Source organism: Zalophus californianus, chromosome 4 (genome assembly GCF_009762305.2).
Source record: "Zalophus californianus isolate mZalCal1 chromosome 4, mZalCal1.pri.v2, whole genome shotgun sequence".
NCBI lineage: Eukaryota > Metazoa > Chordata > Mammalia > Carnivora > Otariidae > Zalophus > Zalophus californianus.
This window is the reverse complement of record NC_045598.1, coordinates 93973619-93998983: the sequence shown is the minus strand read 5'-3', so window position 1 is coordinate 93998983 and position 25365 is coordinate 93973619. Positions and strand designations below refer to the sequence as shown.

General features: G+C 37.2%; 1 protein-coding gene across 6 annotated transcripts in view; it reads right to left on the bottom strand.

Annotated features, from left to right (window-relative positions):
• RAP1A (RAP1A, member of RAS oncogene family) overlaps positions 1-25093 on the bottom strand; it is a 74659-nt gene extending 49566 nt beyond the window's left edge. For 3 of the 6 annotated variants that reach the window (XM_027604477.1, XM_027604507.1, XM_027604499.1), the window contains exon 1: positions 24966-25086. Coding sequence is in view for 1 of the 6 variants with exons in the window: in XM_027604493.1 (XP_027460294.1) it covers positions 17642-17655 (14 nt within the window). In the remaining 5 variants the exon portion in view is untranslated. Of the gene's footprint in view, positions 1-17641; positions 17736-24965 lie in introns of those variants that run through there. The other 3 variants (XM_027604482.1, XM_027604517.2, XM_027604493.1) reach the window with 3 other exon arrangements.
• Positions 25094-25365: the final 272 nt, after the last annotated feature.

The window sequence follows — 25365 nt, the reverse complement described above, 5'->3', positions numbered from 1 at the left end:
TTGTATGGCCTTTAGGTAACAACACCATTGGAAAAAGCCAAACATTTTTTGAAAAAGCAAACTAGTTCTATGTTGAAAAGGTGCTCCATCCTGAGGGATGCATTCATTTTTTTATTCCTTAGTCTGCATTTGCAGAAATGTATTTACAAATTGGGCACCAAATTAAGAGGGGGGGAAAAAAAGGAAAGAAAAGGAAATCTGATGGAGAACTTAAACACATGCTGTCTCTCCAAATTAGAACAAAACATCTCTAGCTCTAACTGGCAGGGCTCCCCTACTAAACAGCAGCAGTGCAGTGGATACAAACACACTAAAATGAAAAAGCCTGCCACATTAATGTTATGAGAGCAAAGAAAAAGAGTAGAAAAAATCTGGTCATTTACTAAAGGTTCTGTCAAAACTGGGGTGATGAAGCATACAAAAGGAAACACAGAGGTTTACTTTTACAAGAATATCTTATTGTCAGCACGCAAAAATGAAGCAAAAGAACTGTGAAGTCCAAATATAATTCATGAAAAAGGCTCCTGATCATTAAGAATTACTAGTAAATGTCTAAATTAATTTCCTTTTTTGCAATACCTGGCCTGGTATAAATCAGTGTGTATTTGTGTATGTCTGTAATCTGAGGAAAATCCTACAGCACAGGTTTTCCACCGCACTAAAGTTTCAGACACTTTGATGCCTTTACCATCTCCTAGCCTATCATCTCCTCTCCTTCTCTCCCAAACCTGGATTCCAAGAGTGATCATCAGTGTAGCTTAGTAGCTAAGCACAGACTCTGGAAACTAAATTTTGGGTCCGAAGTCCAGCTGTTAATAACTTGCTCTATAATCCTAGGCAATGTCTTAACCTCTCTGTGTCTCAGTTTCATCATTGGGATAACAGTGCCTACTTTACAGGGTTATTTTGAGTTAATGAGTTAGTATCTTCAAAACATACTTATATATGTGCCTAGCACAGAGTAAGGGCTCTATATGTGTTTCCTCTTTATCATTATCACACTCTTTGTCTGAGTTACTGTTTGCCCAGCCACTTCTATATATTCCTGTGTTTCCCCCAAAATCAGCCAGTGTAACAACCACAAATGAATCTTTTTTTTTTAAGATTTATTTATTTTAGAGAGAGAAAGGGAGAGAGTGCACACATGGGCACACAAGAGCAGAGGGGAGTGGCAGAGGGAGAGGAAGAGAAGCAGACTCCCCGCTATGCGCGGAGTCTGACTCAGGGCTCAATCTCAGACCCTGAGATCATGACCTGAGATGAAATCAAGAGTCGGATGCTTAACCGACTGAGCCACCCACGTGCCCCAACCATGAATGAATCTTAAAAATCTCTCTTCATTGCTGGAGAAAACAGCATTATGTAACTCATGTCACTACTACAAATTCCTGGTCTGAAATCTCACTTGGACCTTCAGTACCGCATATCATCCTTTTACCAATCATTGCTTTACTTCCTCCCTCATTCCCTCCCCTCACTGGTAAACTTATCAAGTCCAGTCACTATGATCTTTTTTCCTCAAGTCCCATTCAGGGGATAAAGTCCCTCCTCACCTTTAAGGTCAATCCCTCTACCTGCTCTCTACTAATTCCCTCAGCAATTTTCTGTCATGCAAGCTAGAGACATACATGGCCATAGACAATCTGTTCCCCAAATATGATCAATAGCTAGGTCCTGTGAACTTTATCTCCCAAATAGTTCTTAAAGTTGTTTCCCTTTTCATTCCTATTTCTTCTTTGTTAATTGAAGCCCTCGTCATCCCTTAACCAAATCTTTCCACGAGCAATCAGAGATTAAAGAGAATCATAAAATTGCAACTATCAGAAGCTGAGGGAAGAGATGTAATTTTGTGGTTGTTTTTCAGCCTCCATCCAGCCTTACAGACCCCTCGAATCCACCCCCCAATTCAAGCCAGAATGATTTATTTAAAATGCAACTCTATATTGTGGTTCCCATGCCTAAAATCCTTACGTAGTATATACCACTGTCTCCCTATGAGTTCTTAACCATCTGGTTAAGAGACTGGCCCTTCTTCCCACCAACCACAGATGTACTTCAAAAGGTAGGAGGATCTTTTGAAATCCTATGCAAAACAAAAAACAAAAACAACCCCCCCCCCCTTTTCTTAGAGAGGGAGAACACATGAGCAAGTGGGGAGGAGGGAGAGACAGAGAGAGAGGAAGTCTTAAGCAGGTTCCACGCCGAGCACGGAGCCCAATGTGGGGCTCCATCTCCTAACTGTGAATTCAAGATCTGAGCCGAAATCAAGAGTCAGACCTTAACCGACTGAGCCACCCAGGCGCTCCAAAAACAAACCTTTTTTAAAGCCTAAGTGTAATTTTCTGAAGAAAGGAAGATGGTCCAAAATTTGGTTCAAAAATTTCAAATTCTCACTGGAGTCTATGACTCCAAAAAAGTTCCTTCTTCTAGAGGATTAAGGCCCAAGCTGATTACCAGGGCCTATAAAGTTCATGATCTGGCCCCTGTCCATGTCAGCCTCACCAGCTGTCTTTCTATGTGGGCAGATATCAAGAATTGGTGAAGCAGACATCTGTTATTTTTGCATTAGTCTAGTATCCCTTCCTCCTCCTTTTGGTAACAGCATCCAAACACTCTGTTGGAAAATAACCTCACTCCCTCACGGTAGTTTTGGTGGAAATGTCAATCAAGGTGTCCCACCCTCTACTGGGCAAAGGAGCTCTCTTACCCAAACTCAAGGTAGGCCAATCAGGCAGAATCTCTTAAGAAGCTGAATCTTGAGCAGAATGACGTGAGGACTGGAGAAGGTTAGAGCAGATTCATTCTGACTGTGCTACACTAAAGACACTGTTTATTCCTGCTACCTAGGTCTCAAACCCTGCAAACTGTCCCAGTGTTTCTTGGGGCTTCCTTAGGTCTGAACGCTTATTTCTTAAATTCTATTATTCAACATCCTTCAAATTACATGTCTTTTTCTGCTTACATTAACCATTTTAGCCATTTGTTCATCCTTTTATTGGAAAAATATTTACTGAACTATGTGATGGTTAGTTGTATGTGTCACCTGGCTAGGATATAGTAGTACCCAGTTATTCAAACACACACAACGGCACCTGGGTGGCTCAGTTGTTAAGCGTCTGCCTTCAGCTCAGGTCATGATCCCAGGGTCCTGGGATCAAGTCCCACATCGGGCTCCCTGCTCAGCGGGAAGCCTGCTTCTCCCTCTCCCACTCCCCCTGCTTGTGTTCCTGCTCTCGCTGTGTCTCTTTCTGTCAAATAAATAAATAACATCTTTAAAAACACACACACACACACACACACACACACACACAAAATCTAGGTGTTGCTGTGAAGGTATTATGTAAATGTGGTTAATACCTATAACCAGTCGACTTTAAGTGAAGGAAATTATCAATAATGTGGGGGAGGCTCTGTCCAATCAGCTGAAGGCCTTTAAGGACAAAATTGAGGTTCCACGAAGAAGAAATTCTACCACAAGGCTGCCAGAGAGTTCCCAGCTGCCCTGCCCTATAGATTTTGGACTTGCTAGGCCCCAAAACAATTTAAGCCAATTTCTTGAAATAAATCTCTCACTATACACACATACACACAAAATGTATAGTATTTGTGTATGTATCCTACCGATCTATTTCTTTGGAGAACCCTAATACAAACACCTACTATACTGGTGCTGAGAACAAGACAAAGTCTGTTTCTGTTGCTTGCAACTGAAGAACCCTCAGTACTATTATATACGTCCCTGAGGAGAGGAGAGTTCACAGAGCTCCTGTTTCACACATGTGCTTATTGCTAAGATCAGAACTCTAAGTAGAATTTTTAAATTCTAAACCTGATGGCAATAAAAATAATTTTCTAGATTCCTCCAAAGTATAGGGAAGTTAAAGAATGAAGGCATGCTTCAAGAAAGAAAGCGTGTCTAAAATAGTCAGAATGTGTGGGTTCCTTTACTCTAGTTCAGGAATCAGCAAACTATGACCTGCAGGCCAAACAGGGCCCACTGCCTATTTCTGTGTGGCCTATAAACTAAGAACGGTTTTTACAGTCTTAAATGTCTTTTTTTAAATCAAAAGAAAATCAGTACTTCATGACATGTGAAAATTGTATGAGATGCAAACTTCAGTGTCCATAAATAAAGTAGACACAGCCATGCTCATTTGTTTACATATGGTCTCTGGCTGCTTTTGCCCCACAGTATTGCAACAGAGACCATATGGCCCTGAAAACCTAAAATATTTCTTATCTGGCCCTTTACAGAAAAAAGTTTGCTGATCCCTGCTCTAGTTTACCAAAGAAAGCATTAATTTACCTCCAGGAGGAATGGGCAAGAGTAACATTGTTAGAAAAGAAGATACAAGAAAAGAAACACATTAATTGTACTATTTATTGAGTAGTTATCATACACAAAATGCTGCTTTGTGCACTTTATACATTAGTATTTCTAATCTTCACAACATCCCTATGAGGTAGAGACTATTATCCCCATTTTATTGATGACTCAGAGAGGCGAAAACAAACTCGCCCAAGCTCAACAGATATAAATTACAGAAGTGGGATTAAAACCCAGGCAGTCGGCCTCTAGCATCTGTGCAGTTAACCACAACATTATACTGCTTCACCACTGACCTTCTTCTCTGTCTAATCTGTGCTGCATTAATGAGCTGATTTTCCTTAGAATTTAAGTATTACAAATTCTGTAGATGAACCAATACTGGAATAAATGAAGAAGTTTGTGGCACTGCATTCCTTTGAGAACCTGAGGGATTATAAATATCTATGCCTATCACCCTTCTTAAAGACAGGAAACTGAGGAAGAAGATCCTTGGACTAATCATTGCTTTCCTGGATCCCATACTGGAACTCAGAAGCTCCAGCAAGCTTCCATATTCAGGCCAAGATAAAGCACATTTTCCTCCCCCATGTCTTGCCTCATCATGACCAATTAAATAAGAATCTCTGGATAGTGGAGCCAGGATGTGGTTATTTCTCAAAGCTCCTCAGTTAATTCTTATGTACAGCCAAGCCAGAATGGAGATGCATCACATCAGTATACCTCTCTCCTGTCAAGGACAAAAGTGATAATGAAAATAGAATCCAGGTGAGGGGAAGAGCAAGGACGGAGATGGGGAACTTGACAAAACCTGTCTTTAAAGAATGGAATTTTTATTTAGTACCACAGCATGATAGCAAAGAACATTTCTAGTCTTCATGTGTCACCTCCGTATCTGAAAACTTAAAAAAAAAAAGCTATGAAAACAATATTTGTACATGTACGTATGTTTACCAGGAATTTCAGCAAACTAGTAACTATTACTTTTGCCTTATCTGTATTTTTCACTTGATCTACATTTTTATGTGACCTGTTATTTCTTTTTGTAATGTATTACTTGTTTAGTTAAAAACAATCAGTTTTTTAAAAATAGTGTGACTAAAAAGATATTCAAGGATTACTTAAATTATATTTTGAATAGAAAAATTATATAAAAAACTAGTAAAAATTACTTAATGCTGTCCTGAAAGTTTACTTTCTGTCAGAGCACAAAACACAGAAACTCCCTACTTCTCTGTACAGGGGAGATCTATATCCTAACAATCTATTAACAAATCTTTACCCCCAGATGGCTATTACTAATTAAAGTCTTACTGGTACTAATTCATCACAATACTTAGTGTGAGGAGAAAATATTTTAAATAAGAATAAAATGGAAATTTTTTTTAAAGATTTTATTTATTTATTTGAGAGAGAGAGAGAATGAGAGATAGAAAGCACGAGAGGGAAGAGGGTCAGAGGGAGAAGCAGACTCCCTGCTGAGCAGGAAGCCCGATGTGGGACTCGATCCCAGGACTCCAGGATCATGACCTGAGCCGAAGGCAGTCGCTTAACCAACTGAGCCACCCAGGCGCCCATAAAATGGAAATATTTTGAAGTTTTACAAACACAAACGTCTATCACACATTCTAATTTTTACAATCATTTATAGTAATCTCACATAACATTTAGTTAAGATAAAATATCCTCGTTATATGGACTATACATTTAAATGAATTCTAAGTTTTTCATTTGGCTTCAGGATTCAGAAAACAAAGAAGTAGGCAATGCGGGTGCTAAGGCAGTACCCAAGCAATCATAAGGCTTGGCCAAAGGTCTAAAGTCATAATGAGTTAATGCTCAAACATATGCTGTCATTTGTTTGCTGCTGTGATTCTGAGCAAAGGACCCAGCTTTGTGTACATTCATAAAGTGTTTAAGTTAAATTCTGCACCACAGAATAAAATCTCCCACCTGGTTAAATGGTAAGCTTCAATAGACAAAATCACACTTGAGATGCTAATTTTTTAACATACCATGCAAAAAAAAAAAAAAGACTACTACTATGAGGGAAAACAGATGGTTTTTCAATTCACTAAATAAAGAACTGTGATCCAAAGCATGGGGAACCTCTGCAATGAGCCTAAGCTAGCTGTGGTGACAACTCAACTCCAAGAGAGGCTACTCCTAGAAAACAGATCTGTCTGAATTGCCGAGGTAGAGTATCGGTTATTATATTTATTATAATTAGCTTTCATCCTAGTGGTGAGTGTAGTACCCTCGGGAGGGATTTTTCATTACAAAGGTCAATGAATTCTTCCAGAACACTTAGAGCATTTGAAAGTCTCACTCAAGAGTGTGTCTTAAAAAAAAAACTAGCTCATATAATTACAGTAGGGTCAGAATCAACATTTAAAGATTTTAGTGATGGTGTGAGCACTTAAAAATTAAATTCAAATTTAAAGATGAAACTACCTGAGAAAAATTAGCCCTATTTTTTTTTTTTAAGATTTTATTTATTTGTCAGAGAAAGAGAGAGAGCACAAGCAGGAGGAACAGCAGAGGCAGAGGGAGAAGCAGGCTTCCCGCTGAGCAAGGAGCCAGATGCTGGAGGCGATCCCAGGACCCAGGGATCATGACCTGAGCTGAAGGCAGACGCTTAACTGACTGAGCCACCCAGGCATCCCAAAATTAGCTCTATTTTTCAAAAACAAAAAAATTTCTACTTTTAAAACCAAAGTATAATTCTTTTGCAATGTTTAATGGTTTCCTATAAAGAAACCTGTTTCAATCTAGCAAAAAACACTAATTAGATTAAGATTCTGTAAAAATCGGGTGCTGATTCACAAGTATTCTAATGTAATAACTATTCTGATATATTTTGAACTTTATGAGACTCTAAACCTCAGAAAAATGTACGAATAACTCTGAAGACAATATATAAAGGAATTCTATAAAAAATAAGCAGAAACAGCACAGCAGCGCATACCTAAAATAAGTGCTTACCAGAAACGTAAAATGAGAAAGAGAATATATTTCCTTTTAAAAGGAAGAAAAGTTGGATTGCAAACAGAGTATATGTCCAAGATACTTCCATCAATAAGCCAAAGATTAAAAGGCATATTTGACAGAAATGTTGCAGCTCCAGGGGCACCTGGGTGGCTCAGTCGTTAAGCGTCTGCCTTCGGCTCAGGTCATGATCCCAGGGTCCTGGGATCGAGCCCCGCATCGGGCTCCCTGCTTAGTGGGGAGTCTGCTTCTCCTTCTCCCACCCCGCCCCCCGCTTGTGTCTCCTCTCTCACTCTCTCTCTCTCTGTGTCAAATAAATAAAATCTTTAAAAAAAAATGTTGCAGTTCCAAATATTCCATAAAGCTCACAGCTCAGTAGTTTTTTTCTTTCCTTTGCAACTGAGAGGTGCTTTTAGAGTTCTGAATCACTGCTAGGCATTGAAAGTTCTCAAGCCTAAAACTGTAAATCCTCAAAAATCTGTATTATTCTAGTCTAGTTAAAATATATATACTTGTCTTTAAAAAACAATAAAACAAAAAGCTAGCCAAACTTAACTGTAACTTGTAATCTGAAAAATATACAAACACATTTGCTTACTTAATGGAACATTTTATATTTCCAGATATAAAAGCACAACACTACAAAGTTATTAGTAACTAAAATCTAGTAGCAACATCAGAATAGGCAAATAAGGAGAGCCTAAAGAAAAAAAATTCAAGCATGTAAAGTACTTCCAATTTTTAAATGACCCAACAACTCTCACACAAATGGGAATTTATTATACAGAAAAACACAAGCAAACAAAGATGCATGCCCACAACAAAAAACAAAAAAAAACAGGAAACAAAAGGTCTTTCAATAGAAGAATGGATAAATTACTGCACGTCATTAATGGTGGTTGTCCTTGGGAAAAGGGCTTTCACACTCTAGGCTATACATACCAAAAATATTTAAATGTACAGAATAATATAATTCCACTTCTTGGAATTTATCCTAAGGAAATAATTAAGAATGCATGGAACAATTCAACTGCAAAGATATTCAGATCGGGTTTTTTATAATAGAAAAAACCTGAGAAGTACAAGGAATCACTTAAAGAAATGATGGCAAATTCATATAATGGAATACAATGCACTGATATTTATCCTTAGATATTAAAATATGTTCGTTTTTCACAAAAAATTCACAATATATTTTTTCAAAGGGAGATGAAATATTATGCATCTGATCTCATTTTTTTAAAAAAAATATGCACTGAAAACCATTGGGAAAGTTGTATACCAAAATATTAATAAGCTAAGAGGTAAAATTAAGGGTTTTTGGTTTTTTTTTTAAGCTTATTGCATACATTCTCATCAGGGGCAATATCACCCCCAAGGGGGTGAAAATTGGCTATTGAGGGGCAAAAATAAAAAGAAAGGAAAAGAAAAATGAAAAGTAAAACTCTTAGCATATAAAACACAAATTAACATACAGTACATAAACATAGAGTATATCTGTGCTATTAAAATTTCATGGGGGTACAGTTAGGAAAAAAAATATCTAAAGACTGGGGCAGGGTGAGCAAGTAATAATGCTAAAAAGGTTGACGAACACTGCTTCACTGGTAATCTCAATTTTTCTACAATGAACTTGATATTACTTGAGTTTGTTTTTTTTTTAAAGACTTTATTTGTGAGACAGAAAGAGAGCGCGCGCACAAGCGGGGGGGGGGGGGGGGGGAATGGCGGGCAGAGGGAAAAGTAGGCTACCCCCTGAGCAAGGAGTGCGATATGGGACTCGATCCCAGGAGCTGGGATCATGACCTGAGCTGAAAGCAGATGCTTAACTGATTGAGTCACCCAGGTGTCCCGATATTACATGAGTTTGGATAGTAATATATATACACATTGGACTAATTACAAAGGGATATACAATGGAAGTTAAGACATAGCATTAATTTTCATTTTTAAATATAAAATTTATTCCTATACTCCTCTAAGTCTTTAAAAATACAATGTAGACTATTCACTATAATACTAAAATGAAAATATAAAGAAAATGAGAAAGTACTGCATCAGAATCATCTGGAATCACTTGGAGAAGTGAACTACAGATTCTGCAGTAAACTAAATCAACTATAAAGTAAACTACCTTTACTGAAAGGTAGTCAACCTTACTGCAGACCTAATAAAATCAAAATTTCTATGCATGGGGCTAGTGGCTTTTATTCAATGAGGCACACTTACATCATCATACCGCTCCACAGAAATATGTAATACAGATATATTTTAATTTGGTCTAAGATACTTTTTAAATTATGTACTAAAATGATAAAATTAAAATAAACTAAGAGCCCAGAAATCTAGGAATCCCTGCTAAACTCCTCTTTTTCCTTTAAGGAACCTGAAGATTCAAATTTCTTCACAAACTATCAAGCACACCCTATTACTCGCGGTCTCTACTGGACAAGGCATTGTGAAGAATATAAAAGAAAAAAGCAATATTTGTCAATTTTGCCACTAAAATAAACTCACTTCAGTTAAATCTGCAAAAACCAGCATTAACCACTGGCTTTTTCAAGGCACCATTAGTCACACAGAAACACAGTTTCTAATCTTATGCGAATTAAACAAGTAAGGAACAAAAGTCACTGCTGGATAATAATAACTAGGATGCAATCCACTAAACTCAATTCTCTAGTTAATATACTTCAGTGGCAAAAAACAAAAACAAACAAACAAAAACTTCAGTAGCATGTCAGCCTTGAAATACGCAGAATTCAACATTTTGCCTACACCAAATTAAACATCTTCCATGTTAAATACTCTGGGTTTAAAACATTAAGCCACCAATGCCAAGATTTATTGCATACATATATAATGAAACTATCTAAGTTCATAGCTAATAGTTCTACTTAAGGAAAGAAGAATACAAGGAGATTAGTCAAAGTAGTGGATACAAAGTGTAAGATACCGCTCCAGTCCATAGCAATCTTTTCCAATTCCTTACAGACATCTACACACCTTTTGGTGGTGGTGATAATCCTTATAGTGGCAGCAATAATATTTAAGTACTTTTTGTGTGCCACATACACTTATTTAATCCTCAAACATGTCTAAGAAATAGGTACTGTTCTTTTTTTCCATTTTACAGATGAAAAGACTGAGAAATAAGAAGTAACAGCTAGTAGGTGCTATCGGCAAGCTTTCACTGAGTGTTTTGCCTGCTGGCCACAAATATGTTATTAACAAATGACCAAATATTCGGTGAGATTTGGCACATCATCTGTATGAATAAATTTAAATCTTGTAATAAAATAATTATCCATAAAAGAGCAAATAAATGAATGTAACTGAGGCAAACCTGAGTTAGAAAAATGGAACAAAAATTTTCCAAGTCATCATATCAAGTAGTACAAAACTTTTCCAGTTTTTTCTCACTCCTTACACCCAAAAAATGACAACTTAATTTTGCTTTTGTTTTAAAGTACAGATTTTATCATTATATATTCCATCTCAGGAATGCATCCTGTTATATTAATTCATTTGTAAAGCCTTTAAATTCATTTTATCCCCTAAGAATCTTCATCTTTAAAAATGTCATTAAATTTCATTTCACATTCTATAATGAACTCATTTTAAATTATAAAATATATGAATGATGTATAAAAATTCAGAAAATAAAAGGTTTAAAGAGAAAAATAAAGACCACCTAATAATCACAATTTCAAGATAACAACTTTAGTCTTTTGGTATTTCCTTTTAGCCTATATATGAATAGGCATTTTGTAAAACTAAGAACTGATATTATATAAACATTGGTAATGTTTATTTTTCTCTTAACAATACAGCACTTTTTAAAAAGAGTGCAGACAAATAAAATTATGATTGATTTTCTACAAAATACTTTGGTTTACTAGACTTAAAAAGTAGTTTGTTATACTGCGAAAATTAACCACGAGGTGTAGAGGAGATGGCTGGTCCTTTATAGAAAGAGTTCTCTCTCTTGCAAGTATTTGAATATTTTTTAAAAATCATTTTTAAATTTCACTGATTAAATAAGCATTTTCTTTTCATTACTGAAAAACTTCACATGTCCATCTTCAGCACAGCAACACATCGAAAACATGGTTACAGAAGTGTTATGGCTGCAAAAGATCAAAACTGTGACAATTCACTGTAGACACAAGCTCAGCCCAGTACACTGGAACCCAAGCAGAGCCAGCTAAGAACACCACAAAGTGATGATTCTTTTTATCTAGTGTCGAAGGCCTATTGCTTACATACACATGCAAGCAGATGGTACTGAGTGGTGACACAATCTCAAGCTTGTTCTATTGATGACAGTAGTCCAAGTCTAAAGCATAATGGGAATAGCAGAATGACTACGTCATCTAAAACCCCTCTACTCATGGTTTCAACTGCAGATTTTGGTTGGTTCTTGAATTATATGCTGTCATATTCCAATGTGAAAATTATGACATTGGAGTACTATGAGAAGTTACTGAATATTTATTCAAAATTCAAAGGGATGTTTTACAATGGAGTTTGTCCTAAGTGTGAAATTCCATTCAAAAGACACAAAAACTTTTTTAAAAGAGTATATACTACTTGACCAATTTTGAGTTAAATTCCAGCCTTACCATTTGAATGTAAAAGAAACATCATCAAAATAACCTACCACCTGAAAATCTAAACAAAGGTGGGTCTGAGACATAAGATTCACCTTCTAAGCTCACCTGCCCATCGTTTTTCTTAATCTGATATTCTCAAATAATTAAACGTTTCACCCACAATTTTTAGATATACACATCTATAGAGCTAATTGTTACTTGTACTTTATATGCAAAACAATTTTCTGAAGCATGAAAATCTCATCCCAGGAGTCATGTATGCCATTACTAAACCGATTATATGATTAGAATAAAGAGCAGCAGAAGCAGTCTAAAAGCTGTCATATAGAAATCTAGCAAAAAAATCCAAAATAACAAAAAGAGCACTTCAAGGATACCAAGAACCAAAATATCATACAAACTTATCTTCTGTGGACCTGTCATCGTATAACCTTAGTCTCAGACAACTGGAAATATATTTTAAAATATGTTCCTTCTTCACAAAAACAACCCTATTCATTTTATTGTACTGTACTCCCAACTCAAACCAACAAGACAGATCCCATACTCCGTGAAATGATGATACTGCCACACATGGTAAGATTCATCATATCCTCTCTGAAGGTCCCCGCAGGCCACCATATCTAACCTAGGTGTTCTTTTTACTTGTTCAACATTAATTTATCTCATAGCCCACGTTTCATCAGTTTCGTTTTTGTTTTTGTGAAAATAAATTTCTTTTCCAGTCTATCATAGCAACTTCCATGCATTACCCATTCTCCTACAGTTAATCCTGTATCATAATCCCTTCCCCTTTTGAGACCTTCCACTAAAATAGTCTCTTTTACTCTCTAGATCACCTGCATTTGCTTTCATCACTTAGGCATCCATTCCTATTAGGTATTCATTTGAAAGAACTCTAAACTTAAATTTATTTGGATATTAATTCATTTGAAGGATTAGAAGAAGCTTTGTAAATAAGCAGTTCAGAGATCTCATACTACTATTCTGCCTAAGTATACTCCCTCCCACACCACTGAAACAGTCAGAGATTAGGTGGACAACTTATATTGGCTACATAAACATTTTGACTACTGTTTTTCCACCATCTCAATTCAGAAAACTATAATAAATTTTTAAGTTAAAAAAAAAATTAAGAGCAAAGAACCAAAAATGGTATCTTGAATGTGAATACAAAAGATGGTATCTTTAATGTTTTAAAAGCTAAAAACATTACAAACTAGTCAGTTAAAATCTAAATGAAAATTACACTTTCCAAGTTTGTGGTCTTTATTTCCCTCCTCAGGACCTGTACTCTGTGATTGATCTAAATAACTTACACCTTGTGGTGGCGGGGTGGGGGGGCAGAATTTTGCAGGGAAAAAAAAGTGAAGCCAATTACTTCTGAGTAATTTTCTAGACTCATCTAGAAGAAAAATGATGTGTTACACTGAAGAAATGATTATAAGGATATAGGGATTCAGCTACTTATTCATTCAAGTTTGCGTATAAGCAAAATACAAATATTTACTGACCACCTACTGTGTGCTTTGTAATGTGGTAGTCCCTTCTGGAAGTCGGCTGTCAGCATTAACCTTCATAATTAGTTTGTTAATTTTTATAAATTATATAATTACTCTGAGTTTTATCATCTGTAAAAAATGAACAATATCTATTTTTCAGATTTGTTGTACAGATTAAATGAGATGTAGTAATTTTACCTTCAAAAAGATATTACTTCCCTTCTCCCTGTAGGGCCCTCTACAGATTAGGACATTGATCAGTGGTTCTCAACCTTACTATGAAAAATCTCTTTTCTCCAGATTCCACATCTTTACAGATTTTTGTCTATCAATTGCAATGACATTTAATTAACTAGAGAAGTAATGACTAATCAGATGTCTCAAACTGTCAAAGACATAAATACTAATGAAACTCAATGTTAGGTTCTTGAGGTGCAAGTATGATGTTTTATTTCATTAACAGCTTGCAAATCACCACAATATATGATAATGATTTGTGATAATTAGCCGCAAAGATTTGAGTCAATATAATTTTGGTCAAAGCAAAGATATACAATATTTCACCTGTTTAAATCTATCGAGAGCACAAATATAATTTCATTAGGCTTTTTACAATACTGAGAATAACTCATTCCTTTCTCTGCAGACCCCGAGAAAAACGTAATTTATGTACCATGTTCATGATTTTCTATGTCTAGAGAAACTACTGGTTACCCTACAGATTTAAGCCAGTACATTAGTAACACCAACTTCAAATTCAAAAGTTACACATATTTATCCATAGAGGTAAGTATGTACTGATATCCTGTGTCTTCCCTTTGTATTTATAAGACAAAATCCAAACCCTTCACCAAAGACCTATGTGATTTGTCTCCTGACAAGCCCATCTACTGGTCTCCTCTCAGCTTATCACTATGGCCTTCTCAAACAACTTGCTGCTTCTCACTTAAGGGCTTTTGTACTAACTGGGCCCTCTGCCTGGTTCACTCTTCTTGCGGATCATTACATCTAGCTTTTTGTCATTCAGGTCTCAAATTAAATATTATCATCTCAGAGTTTTCCCTCAACACTCAATCTAAAGCTTCTTCATGGCATTTGTGACCTCTGAAATTATCTTGTTCACTTATTATTTCTCTCCACCACCACCAAACCCCACTGTATAAAGAGTTCCACGACAGCAAGTCTTATTCATTGCTCTATCTCTAGTTCCTAGAATAGTATGAGGCACCCCATAATCGTGCAATAACTATTTGTTAGCTCACTAGCCAAAATGTTTAAGAATGTTTTGGGGAAAGACTGATTTCTTAGTCAACTTATATTTAGCATTCAAAATTGCTGATCCAAAAGAAATAAAAAAAAATGTTTTTTGACTATAAAGAATAAGAAAAATGTATACAACATTCTATTCAACAAGTGAGCTTTATTTTATTTCTATCCTTTTGGATAGAATATGAAAGTCTATTCATGTTTCACACACTTCATGTCACCTCATGTAAAAAGAAAATGAATTTTTTTATTTCAGTTTTACTGAGCTATAATGCACAAAATTGTGAATTTTCTTATAATCGTATACCATGAACTACCAGCCACTCAATCTAATAACTTATTTTTCCTGCAAGCAGGACAGCTTCTAAGAATGTAAAACATACAGACTGGGAAGGCCATAGCTGCCCTAACAGTGACCGTGCCAGAATGGCCCAAACCAGGGAAGATCTTGCTCTCAGCTATAACGTGTTGGGAAGGAGGGAAGGATAGAGTGATCAGACCTAGGAGAATAATTGTAGTTCTGATTTCTGTTAACAAACAGAAATATCTTCAAACCAAATCAAGAGAGACTCAACTAGAATCTTATAGTTTGCGACATTACATAACTGTTTTGAATACCTGAGGTCTCTTTAGCAAATGAAATATCATTCGGTTGACAAGATAACGGGCTTTTGCAGTTTCACATAAGAAAAACATAGTATTTGTAATAAGTAACACACACAATCCCAATACTATGTGCTACATTTGCTTGCTAATTTAAAAATATTTTCAAGAATACTTTTAAAAGAGATTTAAATGAAAATAACTAACAATAAAAACTTTATTTCTGAGCTTAGAAAATATCTGAAAACTAAAAGAAACATTTAAGAAAGATATAACAACTGAGTGCTTTAAAAAATGCAAACACCTTGAAAGCATCCCAAGCCCATATTTATTTTTTAAAAATCGGGTGTTGCTTCTTTTTTCAACTGGTGGTATTAAAGGAAGACAGCAAGTAGATAATCCACAACCCATGTGAGTTTACTTACCAGTCACAAAGAAACATTAATATCAGTCTGTAGGCTAACCTGCTTACTTATTCAGCCAAGTGGAAAGTACAATTTAGCATAGAGCTAGAGCCAGGTACCAAAATGACTAAGAACGGCACGTGTAAACTTTTTTTTTTAATTAAGAAATTAAAGAGGGGAGGAGAGAAGTACTAAAAGTAGGATTTCCTCTAAAGATCACATAGTTGATTTCCTATTTTTCATTGTTCCATATTTCACTGGCAATATTCTAAGCTGCTTAACGAGAAGCCTGTATTTCACTTTTCATCACTTCTGCTCACATAACTGATGCTTCTGAAGCCCAGTTGCATGGACAGCAGAATTTAACCTTACAGTGAAGTATTTTAAGATAATACCTCCAGAAATATAATGTCTAATACTGAGGAGTCTTTGTTAACTAAGAACTCAAAAATGCTAAATAAATAACATTTCTGCAGACTATCCATTTGTCAAAGAGTGTAAGCATATGCTTTTCACAGGTGAAAGAATAGGATTCTTTTACCCTTCGATTAAAAAAAAAAAAAAAAGTAGCAACAACCAAAGCATGGTGAGTCCTATCTTCTTTCAGTGGTTCCTAACTCCATTTACCTAATCCCTTAGGCACAGACTATTTCTTTTGAATTTCATCTCCAAACTGAGTACACTTAAAGACCCAGAGACTTTCACAACAGTGACTCCCAGCAACTCTCCCCAAAACCTACCTTCTTGTTTTCCATTAAACCCTCAGATTTGCCTTACCTTTGTTATCAAGCCAGCCTCCCTGCCCTCAGTGCCTTTCTTCCTCGATTCACTCTGTACTCTATACCCAGATTCATCTTTTAAAAGATGAATGCTCTGATTGGGTAATTTTCCTCATATCAAAACTTCTTGTGCTCCTAAATAAAAGCCTATACTTCTCAATCTAGCATTCAATGACTTCTACAGTCTAGCCCAACAAATCTTTATAGCCTTATCACCGTATTTTCTAATTATACAAGCTCAGGCTTCTGTCAAATCAATCTCCTGTCCTCCAACTTGTCCTGAACTTTCTATCTTGGCTCATGCCATTCCTACCATAAAGAATGTCTACCACTCCCCTCCAGCTGCCACTGCTCATGGCCCTTTTGCATCTCTGCATTTATTCATGTAAACAAGGACACACAAATGATATCTCCTGCCCCACACCCCCCAAACGGGCAAAAAAAAAAAAAAAAAAAAAACCCAAATTTAACAACAGCTGGCTCTTATTAAATGCCTACTATGTGCCAAGCAGTTAGTTTTACATATTATTTCTAATCCTCTCAACAAACTTATGAAGTAGGTATTATTATTATTCTCCTTGTAAAGATGAGAAAGCCAAAGTTCAGAAACATCAAATCATACATTTAGTAAGTTATCTCACATTATATACTCAGTAAGTTGCCACAACTCATAGACTTAGTTAAGTGGCAAAGCAAGGATTTGAACCCAGGCTGCCTAAGTCCAGAAACATTGCTCTAAACCCTAAGTCAGTTGGCTTTTTTTTTTTTTTTTGGTCTGAACTATGTGACTACCCCCCTCATCTATCTGAAATAATTTAGTTTTACATGATTATCTCCACTTACTATATACTATGCAATAAGCTTTCTCATGTTTGCCAGTTTAGTAAAGGGAGAACATTAAAATGCTGTTTCTTTCCAATAAAAGAACAATGCTCAAATTGCAATTTTAAGGAATGTCCTTTTTTGTCACAAAGATTACTTTCACCTAAAATATTTTCAAAGAAATTCATTCCAACCAACTTTTTCAAAGATGACTGCAAATTACCAATCATACACTATGATGGTTTTACAGATTATTAAAAATAAGAGGATTCTGCGATCACCACCCACGTATTGTAACATATCTATCAAATTGGCAAAGATTGTAAAAACTGACCTACTCAATGCCATTGAAGGTGCAGTGAGACACACACTCTTATACACAGGGTAACCACCCTCTGATCCAGTTATCCCACTTCTGGGAATCTATCCTAAAGGAAGAAAAAAAAAACAGAGATGCAATCAAAGATAAATGTACAAAAATGTTTGCTCCAGTGTTACTTAAAATAGTATTATAAAGAATCAACCTAAAAGTCCCAAGCTAGGAGACCAATATCCTGTTCAGAGAAAAACGTAGGAACAAAACAGTATATATAAAAGTATAATTCCATTTTTTTAAATTAAAAAGTCTATACATGCAAGGAAAGAACTAGAAAAGTGTACATAAAAATGTCAGCAGTAATTATTTCTGTGTGATGGTTTATAGATGATTTTCAATTTCTTCTTTACATTTATGTTCTTTTCAAAATTTGCCACAATGGAACATGAATTACTTTAAACAAGAAAAAAAGTACTTAAGCAGCTATACTCACTGAAAATGATCCTGAACCTACAAAGGCATGTTACTTGGAAAAGAAACACTTCCTAGTGCAAAGAAAGTGTCAAACTTGTTTCATTCCCACCTTCTCTTAGCTCACACTTACTTTTAGACTGTGTAAAGAATGTCACCCAAAATTCAGTAGTATTCATGAACTTGCACAAGGCTCACTATCTAAAAGTCAGCCAATGTTTCAACAGAAAGCACCAGTTAAATGAACTGTTTTATTGCATGTCTATTGAGAATAATAAATGTCCAATTAATCCTAACTCAAAACATGCAAAAGGGAAAAACCAGAAAAACTATTCTTGTTTTGCAAATTAACTATGTATACCGCTGTTGCCTTATAAGCCCAACATAGTTAAGTCTGGAGTGGGGAGGAACTTGAAAATAAAGCTGGCAAGCTACCAACATTCATTAAAAATGCACATTGATGCCATTTTTTTCTACATGCACATTTCTGTTCTAGGGCATAGTTAACTTTAGTGGCAAAAGATGATTTTTACCAGTGTAGAAAAAAAAGATTAAGCTGGTCTACAAAAAAACAAAAGCACAACAAAAAAACCTTCTTGCATTAAACACAAAATTAAAATTGCCAGCTGAACCAGGAGGAAAAAAAATTCCTACCATTTGGCATATATTCAGAAAAACAATTTGCCAAAACAAAAACACAAAAAGTCTTGAGGTAAAACAGGCATTAAGCAAAAAATTCTTATTTTACTGTATTTTAAACTGGAAAACTGGTTTACTTGTAATACTAAAAAGCTGTTAGAAAATAAAGCCACGGGGAAAAAAAGAAAATAATACCACAGAAATAGTTGTTGAGCAACTAGGAGAAAATTTAAAGTATTACACTGATCTTACTTAGAAAATAAGGATCATTCTATTTCCACTCTACCATGAAAATCCAACATTTATTTATAAAACATATGTCAGGTTCTGGCAAACAAAATAAATTACTAGACTATAAATTCCTTATAATAGAAGCTACAGTCTCACATCTCCGTTTCCATCAAAGAACCTAATATTGGGTCATGCAAACATCTGTTCAATGACTGAATCTGAAATCTATTAATAAAATCATGCAACATTTTTACATGCATTCAATGGAATGGAAAAGGTAGATCAAAAGACATCAAAGATTTGGGCTAGATACTGAAAACTACAGAAACTCCAAAGATTAGTCTAAATTTCAACTGCTAAAATAATTAGGTTATGGCTTGCTTAATGTTTTATAATACAGCCAACTTGTCTAGAACAGAATGATCCTGTTTACAAATGAATTTTTAAATATCACTGAAAATATAGTGAATGAATTTACTCTTCAGATTACACATCGGACTGATCTGAGAAGTTCAGTCTGCAGTAGGAGATAATTTCCTATTACTAACTTAGAATCTTACAAGCTGCATTTGGGATCTGTCCAAAAAAACAACTGCACCCAGTTCTTTCTGCCTCTTACTTTTACACTTTTGTGGTTGATAACGAAACCACAGTTCTATCCTGAGCAAAGTTATGTCTTACAACCAGAATAAATGTGTATAACACAGCACTGCAAACAACCATGGAATGTTACAGGTACATATACTTATGAGCTCAAAGTAACTTACTTCAAGCTTTGATTAATCCAACAGTATCTTTTACCAGTTACAATGTATAGTTTAGTATATTCCTACTCTTATGAAATATGGACTAACCTAAATATATTCTAAAACCAAACACAGGGTCACATATTTAATTCCAAATTCGGTTAACTTTATCATTCCACACTTTGAACCAATCTGTAGCAATGTGAACTACATACATAGGCCAGAAATAGAAAACTGGGTAGGCAAAGAAATGTTTTTTCCAGATTTATCTGGAATTAGCCTAAATAAATAAGACATCAGTACCTTTAAAAAAAAAAAGCCATTAACTTGTCTACTGATTAAAGTTAATTTCATAAAACACATTTAATCCTCCCTATGTATATCATATATTTCTGAAGATCATATTAAAACCATTATTTTTAGACCACTTATAAAAGTACACTATTTTTTCTTTGAACTCCACCTTAATCATCACACACAATTTCCTTTTCTTATTGGTGCACGCATGTACCTTCTACGTCTAAAAGGCCTATTTTCAAGTGCAAACGAGAGCATGGCATAGTTCTCTGTTGAACTGCTTTGCTGATCAGTACATCATAATAAGCTAAGCTTATAGGTTCAATACTCTTCTGGATCATTTAACTTTGAAACAAACTGGCCTCTTAACCACTCATCTCAAAACTGTGACAAGGGGGGCTGTAAAGAGTGTGTGAATCATTCAGTGTCCATAATCACTATTACAAAAATTCCATAACCTGAATGTGCCAATACATGTACATGTACATGAAAGACTGAAAAGCACATAAAAACTACTATTTGTAATGCCCAAATTTCACGAACAGAAAAAGGGGGTGGAGGGAAGTGAATGCTTCATCTCAGTAACATAAGAAAGCTTAAACATATTTATGTTTAACACTAATCACTTCCATAAGATGTGAATTTGGCATTAAGTCATGCAGCAATATATGACATCAGAATGAACAGAAAACACTTGGAAATACGCCATAACTCTTTTTAAAATTAATGAGTTTAATCTGAAAAGGAACATCAGGAGGAAGTAAGATGATGTTCACAATTTTAAATTCACAACATTAATATATAAACGCTTTATACAAATTTTTTGACGGAACTTCTAAAATAAGAGAATTTTAGAACTAGAAACTTAGAGGTTATTTGAGGTTCAGTGAACATCGGCTGGATCCCTAGCATGTGTCAGCCACAGTGCTAGGTGTTTGCAGGTAACTCAATTACTCAACTCACTTACTTTTAGAGATGGTGGAGTTCCCTGCTCATGCCAAATCAAGCCATCTAGATTTCAGAACTAGAAATGCTGAGCAATGCCCTCACAGTGGTATAATTCCTATCAAAACAGGCTGGTATCATTCTCCCTTATAAACTAAATAAAATGTCAAAGATGCAAAGCTAACCTTATTTAACAATAGTCCCTGTGTTTTGAATAACTATAACGAATTACAACAATCTAAAAATTCAACTAAGTACTAGCTGCATAATTTATTGCAAAGAACAAAACACGGGGCTGTCAGTTTTAAGATTCTAAAGACATACAAAACAGAAATTAAATAAATTGCAGATATCATTTAAAAATCCCTTTGTAAAAAAAAGAAATTATCAATATGAAAAATTAGATGCTTGATTAGAATGTCTATTTTATATAAAAGATCATCAACCATATAACAAAGTTCATGGATGGTAGTAAACTTGGGCAAGACTTTTAAGTTATTTAACTATTAGATTCTGACAGAATGTAAAACTTACTGAGGACAAAGACCCTGTCTAATTCATCTCTGTATACCCAACAATTAGCACTCCGTTGTTAAATGCTGGAGAGGTGAACTAACATACGAACTCTAAATTCAAGCTACTGGAAAATTCAACCTAACAATCGAGAAGATTTTTCTTTTATAACCAAAATGATTTCTTCAAGTATTAAATAACACTCAACACAAGTGACATTGCCATAACACTAGATCAACAACTTGTGGCTATCACTTTAACTAGTACAATATACTCTGAAGGAATTCACGGATACATCAAGAAGACAAGTAAATTCATATACTTTGATTCAGCAGTCCTTATTCTGGAAATCAATCCCAAGAAAATACTCCAAAAGAAAGAAAATGCTGCATATACAAAAGTGTTCATTTCATCTTAATTTTAGTAAGGGGAAACAGAAACTACCTATATGCCCAACAACAGGTAGATGGACTATTTTGCAACCTCTGAAAAAGGCTTAAAATAAAGATTAGCCTCCTAACTGGTTTTCCTGCTTACACTCTTGCCCACCTCAACTCCCCACCAAGTTGATCTCCACACAGCAGCCAGAAGGATTTTCACAAACTCTTCTACCTAAAACCTTCCAATAGTTGATTGCTCATCTCATTCAAAGTAAAATTCAAAGTTCTTACCATGACCTACAAGGCTCAGTTACTTCTCTAACCTAAAGCTCTCTCACTCAGTCTTGCTTACTGTCTTCTCAAAAGGCCAAGTACACCGAGGGGATCTTTGAACTTGCAGTCCTCTCTGCCTATAACCTTCCCCAAGAGAGCACACCTAACTCACTTCCTTCAGGTCTCTGCTCCAGTCTCATGACTTCCCTGCCACTGCTTCTCTCTTTCCCCTCACCCTACTTTATCATCTAACATATTCTACGTTTATTTGGTTATGGCCCATCTCTCCTGATTACAATATAAGCTCTATGACAACAAGAACTTGATTTTATTTACAGAACATGCATTCAAAAAGCATTTGTTGAATTAATATTAAATGTTGATACAATTTTAACTACATGAAAAATCATGCATATAAACAAGCTCGGAAGAGAACAGGAAAAATGAATAGTTTGATTTGTGAACATTTTCAAGTGCTGATCATATAACTAAGGAGTTTGTATAATAAAAATTTTAAGTCAGTTGTGATTATGATTTTAGGCTGCCAAAAGTGACTACAACAATCTTACTTCCTTGGAAGCCATTAGTGTATTAGCTTAAAACCGGTAGTAGTTATTAGTGACAACTTTTCCTCATAAAATTGTAGTAACAATTATTCTTAAATCTTGTTCCTAAAGACCCAAAATTTAGTCTGTAAGTATCGGCACTGTCATTCTTGAGGCCACATAGACAGTGAACAAAGGCTTTTAAACAGTTTTAATATGGAACTGAATAACAGGGATTCCAGTCTGAGACAGGTATCTATGCTTGGCTTCAGAGCGACCCTGAAACTGAACGCAAAACTTCGTGCATAAAAGTCTATTACTTTTTTTTTTTTTCCTGGGGAGAGAGACTATATATTTCATCATAATCTCAAAGGTGTCAGTGGCCTAGAAAAGGTTAAGAATTACTATTTTATACTGGAAATGCAATATTCTAATATAAGCCACCTCTCAAAAGGACAGAAGATATATGATATCTAGCCACTTCTTTGTAATCATTCGATTCATCCACAAAATACCGAGTGCCTACCTTGTGCCAGGCACTGTGTGATCCTCAATATCCTACACCTAATCATATTTTGCAGGACATAATTGAAAATACCAAGGAGACAAGGTTCAGTTAAACACCAGACTAAAAAATAATTTCAACCAGTGCAAAAATAATTTCAACTAATGCAAAAATAATTTCAACCAATGCAAATATAACTTCAAAACAGAAAGTGTTATAAGAAATCATGATAAAGACAGAAAGGAGCTCAGGGCCTGATTTAGTATCTATTATGTCAAAATACTGCAGATATCAGATATCAATTACATCAAAAGGAAAGAAAAACTACACACACACACACACACACACACACACACACACACACACACACACACACACACACACACACACACACACACACACACACACACACACACACACACACACACACACACACACACACACACACACACACCCCGCCTCCACACACTGACAGGAAACCAGAAGAAAGTTTCCAAATCCTGTTTCCAGCAGCATCCCTTCTGAGACTGCCCTGCAGCATGCTTTTGAAGGTAGGTGCCCCACGTTAAAACTAAGAGCTGCCACTTTACTCTTACTGTGGTAAAAACAGAATCATCATCCCACACCCAGGAAGCAGAAAACTGTGGCCACCTGTAAGGCTGTGGCCCATTAACCTCCTGCCCTGTTATTCCCTTTTTTCTTATACCTCCTCCCTTCAAAGCAGTGACAAAACCATCTTCCCTCCCAAAAAGGAGTAACATAACTCAACGTAAGTTCTTTTTTCCAAGAGGTCAAAAGGTCCCCCAAACTCTTGGTGCTTAGCCCTGCGGAGAAGATCCCATTTTTTCAGGCACAAGTGTCTTCCCCTCACCTTCTCCCTGTAGCAGTAAATTACACAATTCAGCGGAAGACACTGTCCTTAACTTCCTGAGGGGACAAGCGACACTCCTACCAGCCCCAGTCTGAAGGAAGCCAAGAATCACACGGTGACCCCTTCCCTAAGAAAATTCAGGGAAGAAACACAGACCCAAGAAGAGCAACGCCGAAAAGGAGAACACATGGCAAGCTACGGAAGACGTGGGGGAAAGAGGGCGGGAAAGGGGCTGGGAGGTGGAGTGGGACGTAGAGATGTCAGCCCTCTGCACTGGGGGGGATAAAGGAAGGAAAGGGAGACCCTGACCCTGACAGAAGTGCACGCAGAGAGGGCAACGCTCCCGTCTACCTGCACCTTCTCCAGCAGAGGGAGGAGGGTAGAAAATTCACCCAACCCTCCAACCCCTCTTCGCGTGACCCCCAAGGGGAGAGCTGGGTTTGAGGGAAGGTCTGACCCTAGTCTGGGGACACGCAAGAAGAGAAAAAAGGCAACGATGTCCAACCCTCTGCATCTCTCGGGCAGTGAGTGGCGAGGGCACTGTGTCCGAGGAGATGGCGAGGGAAATGGGCTTGTGCCATGACACCTCGGGCAGTTGGAGGGTGGGGGACACAATGTCCTCTTTCTCTCCCACACCCGGCCCGGGCCCCTCCCGTCCGTCTCCCGCAGGCCTAGCCACAGTCGACCGGCTCGGTCCGCGGGCGTGGTTGGCTCTGGCCCTGGCGGCGGTGGCAGGGCCTCCCGGAGCCCCGGCCCCTCCCGCCGGCCAGGCCCCCGGGCCGCCGCCCCGGACACCGAGGGAACGCGGAGGAGGAAGGGGGAGCCAGGGGACTGACCGGCGACATGAGCCGCCTCAGCCGTGGCTCGGCCGACCCGCGCCCCCGGCTCCCTCTGGGGCCGACTCGGGCTCCCCGCCCCTCACTCACCCCCCCGGTCCGGCGCCTCCTCCACCTCCTCCTCCACCTCCTCCCTCTTCTCGGCCGTGGCTCCTGCTCGGGTTCCGCACGGCGACGGCGGCGGCGGCGGCGGCGGCGGCCTCGAGAGCGGCGGCGGCGGCGGCGGCGGCGCCTCCAGAACGCGCACGCACGCAGCACGCAGGCCCCGCCCCCCAGCTCCGCCCCTCCCCTCCGAGTCCGCGTCAGCGAGGCTTCGGCCCCGCCTTCCCCGCGGCTTTCCGGAGTCCGCTTAAAGGAGCCGCGCAGGAGAGGGTGGTGGGAATTGAGAACCGTGTGGGAGGAGCGGGTATTGGGGCCTTGCGGAGGGCTGGGTGGGAGGCTGCGTAAGGCGGGAAACGAAATGAGGAAGGGTCCGAAGATTCAGGAGGAA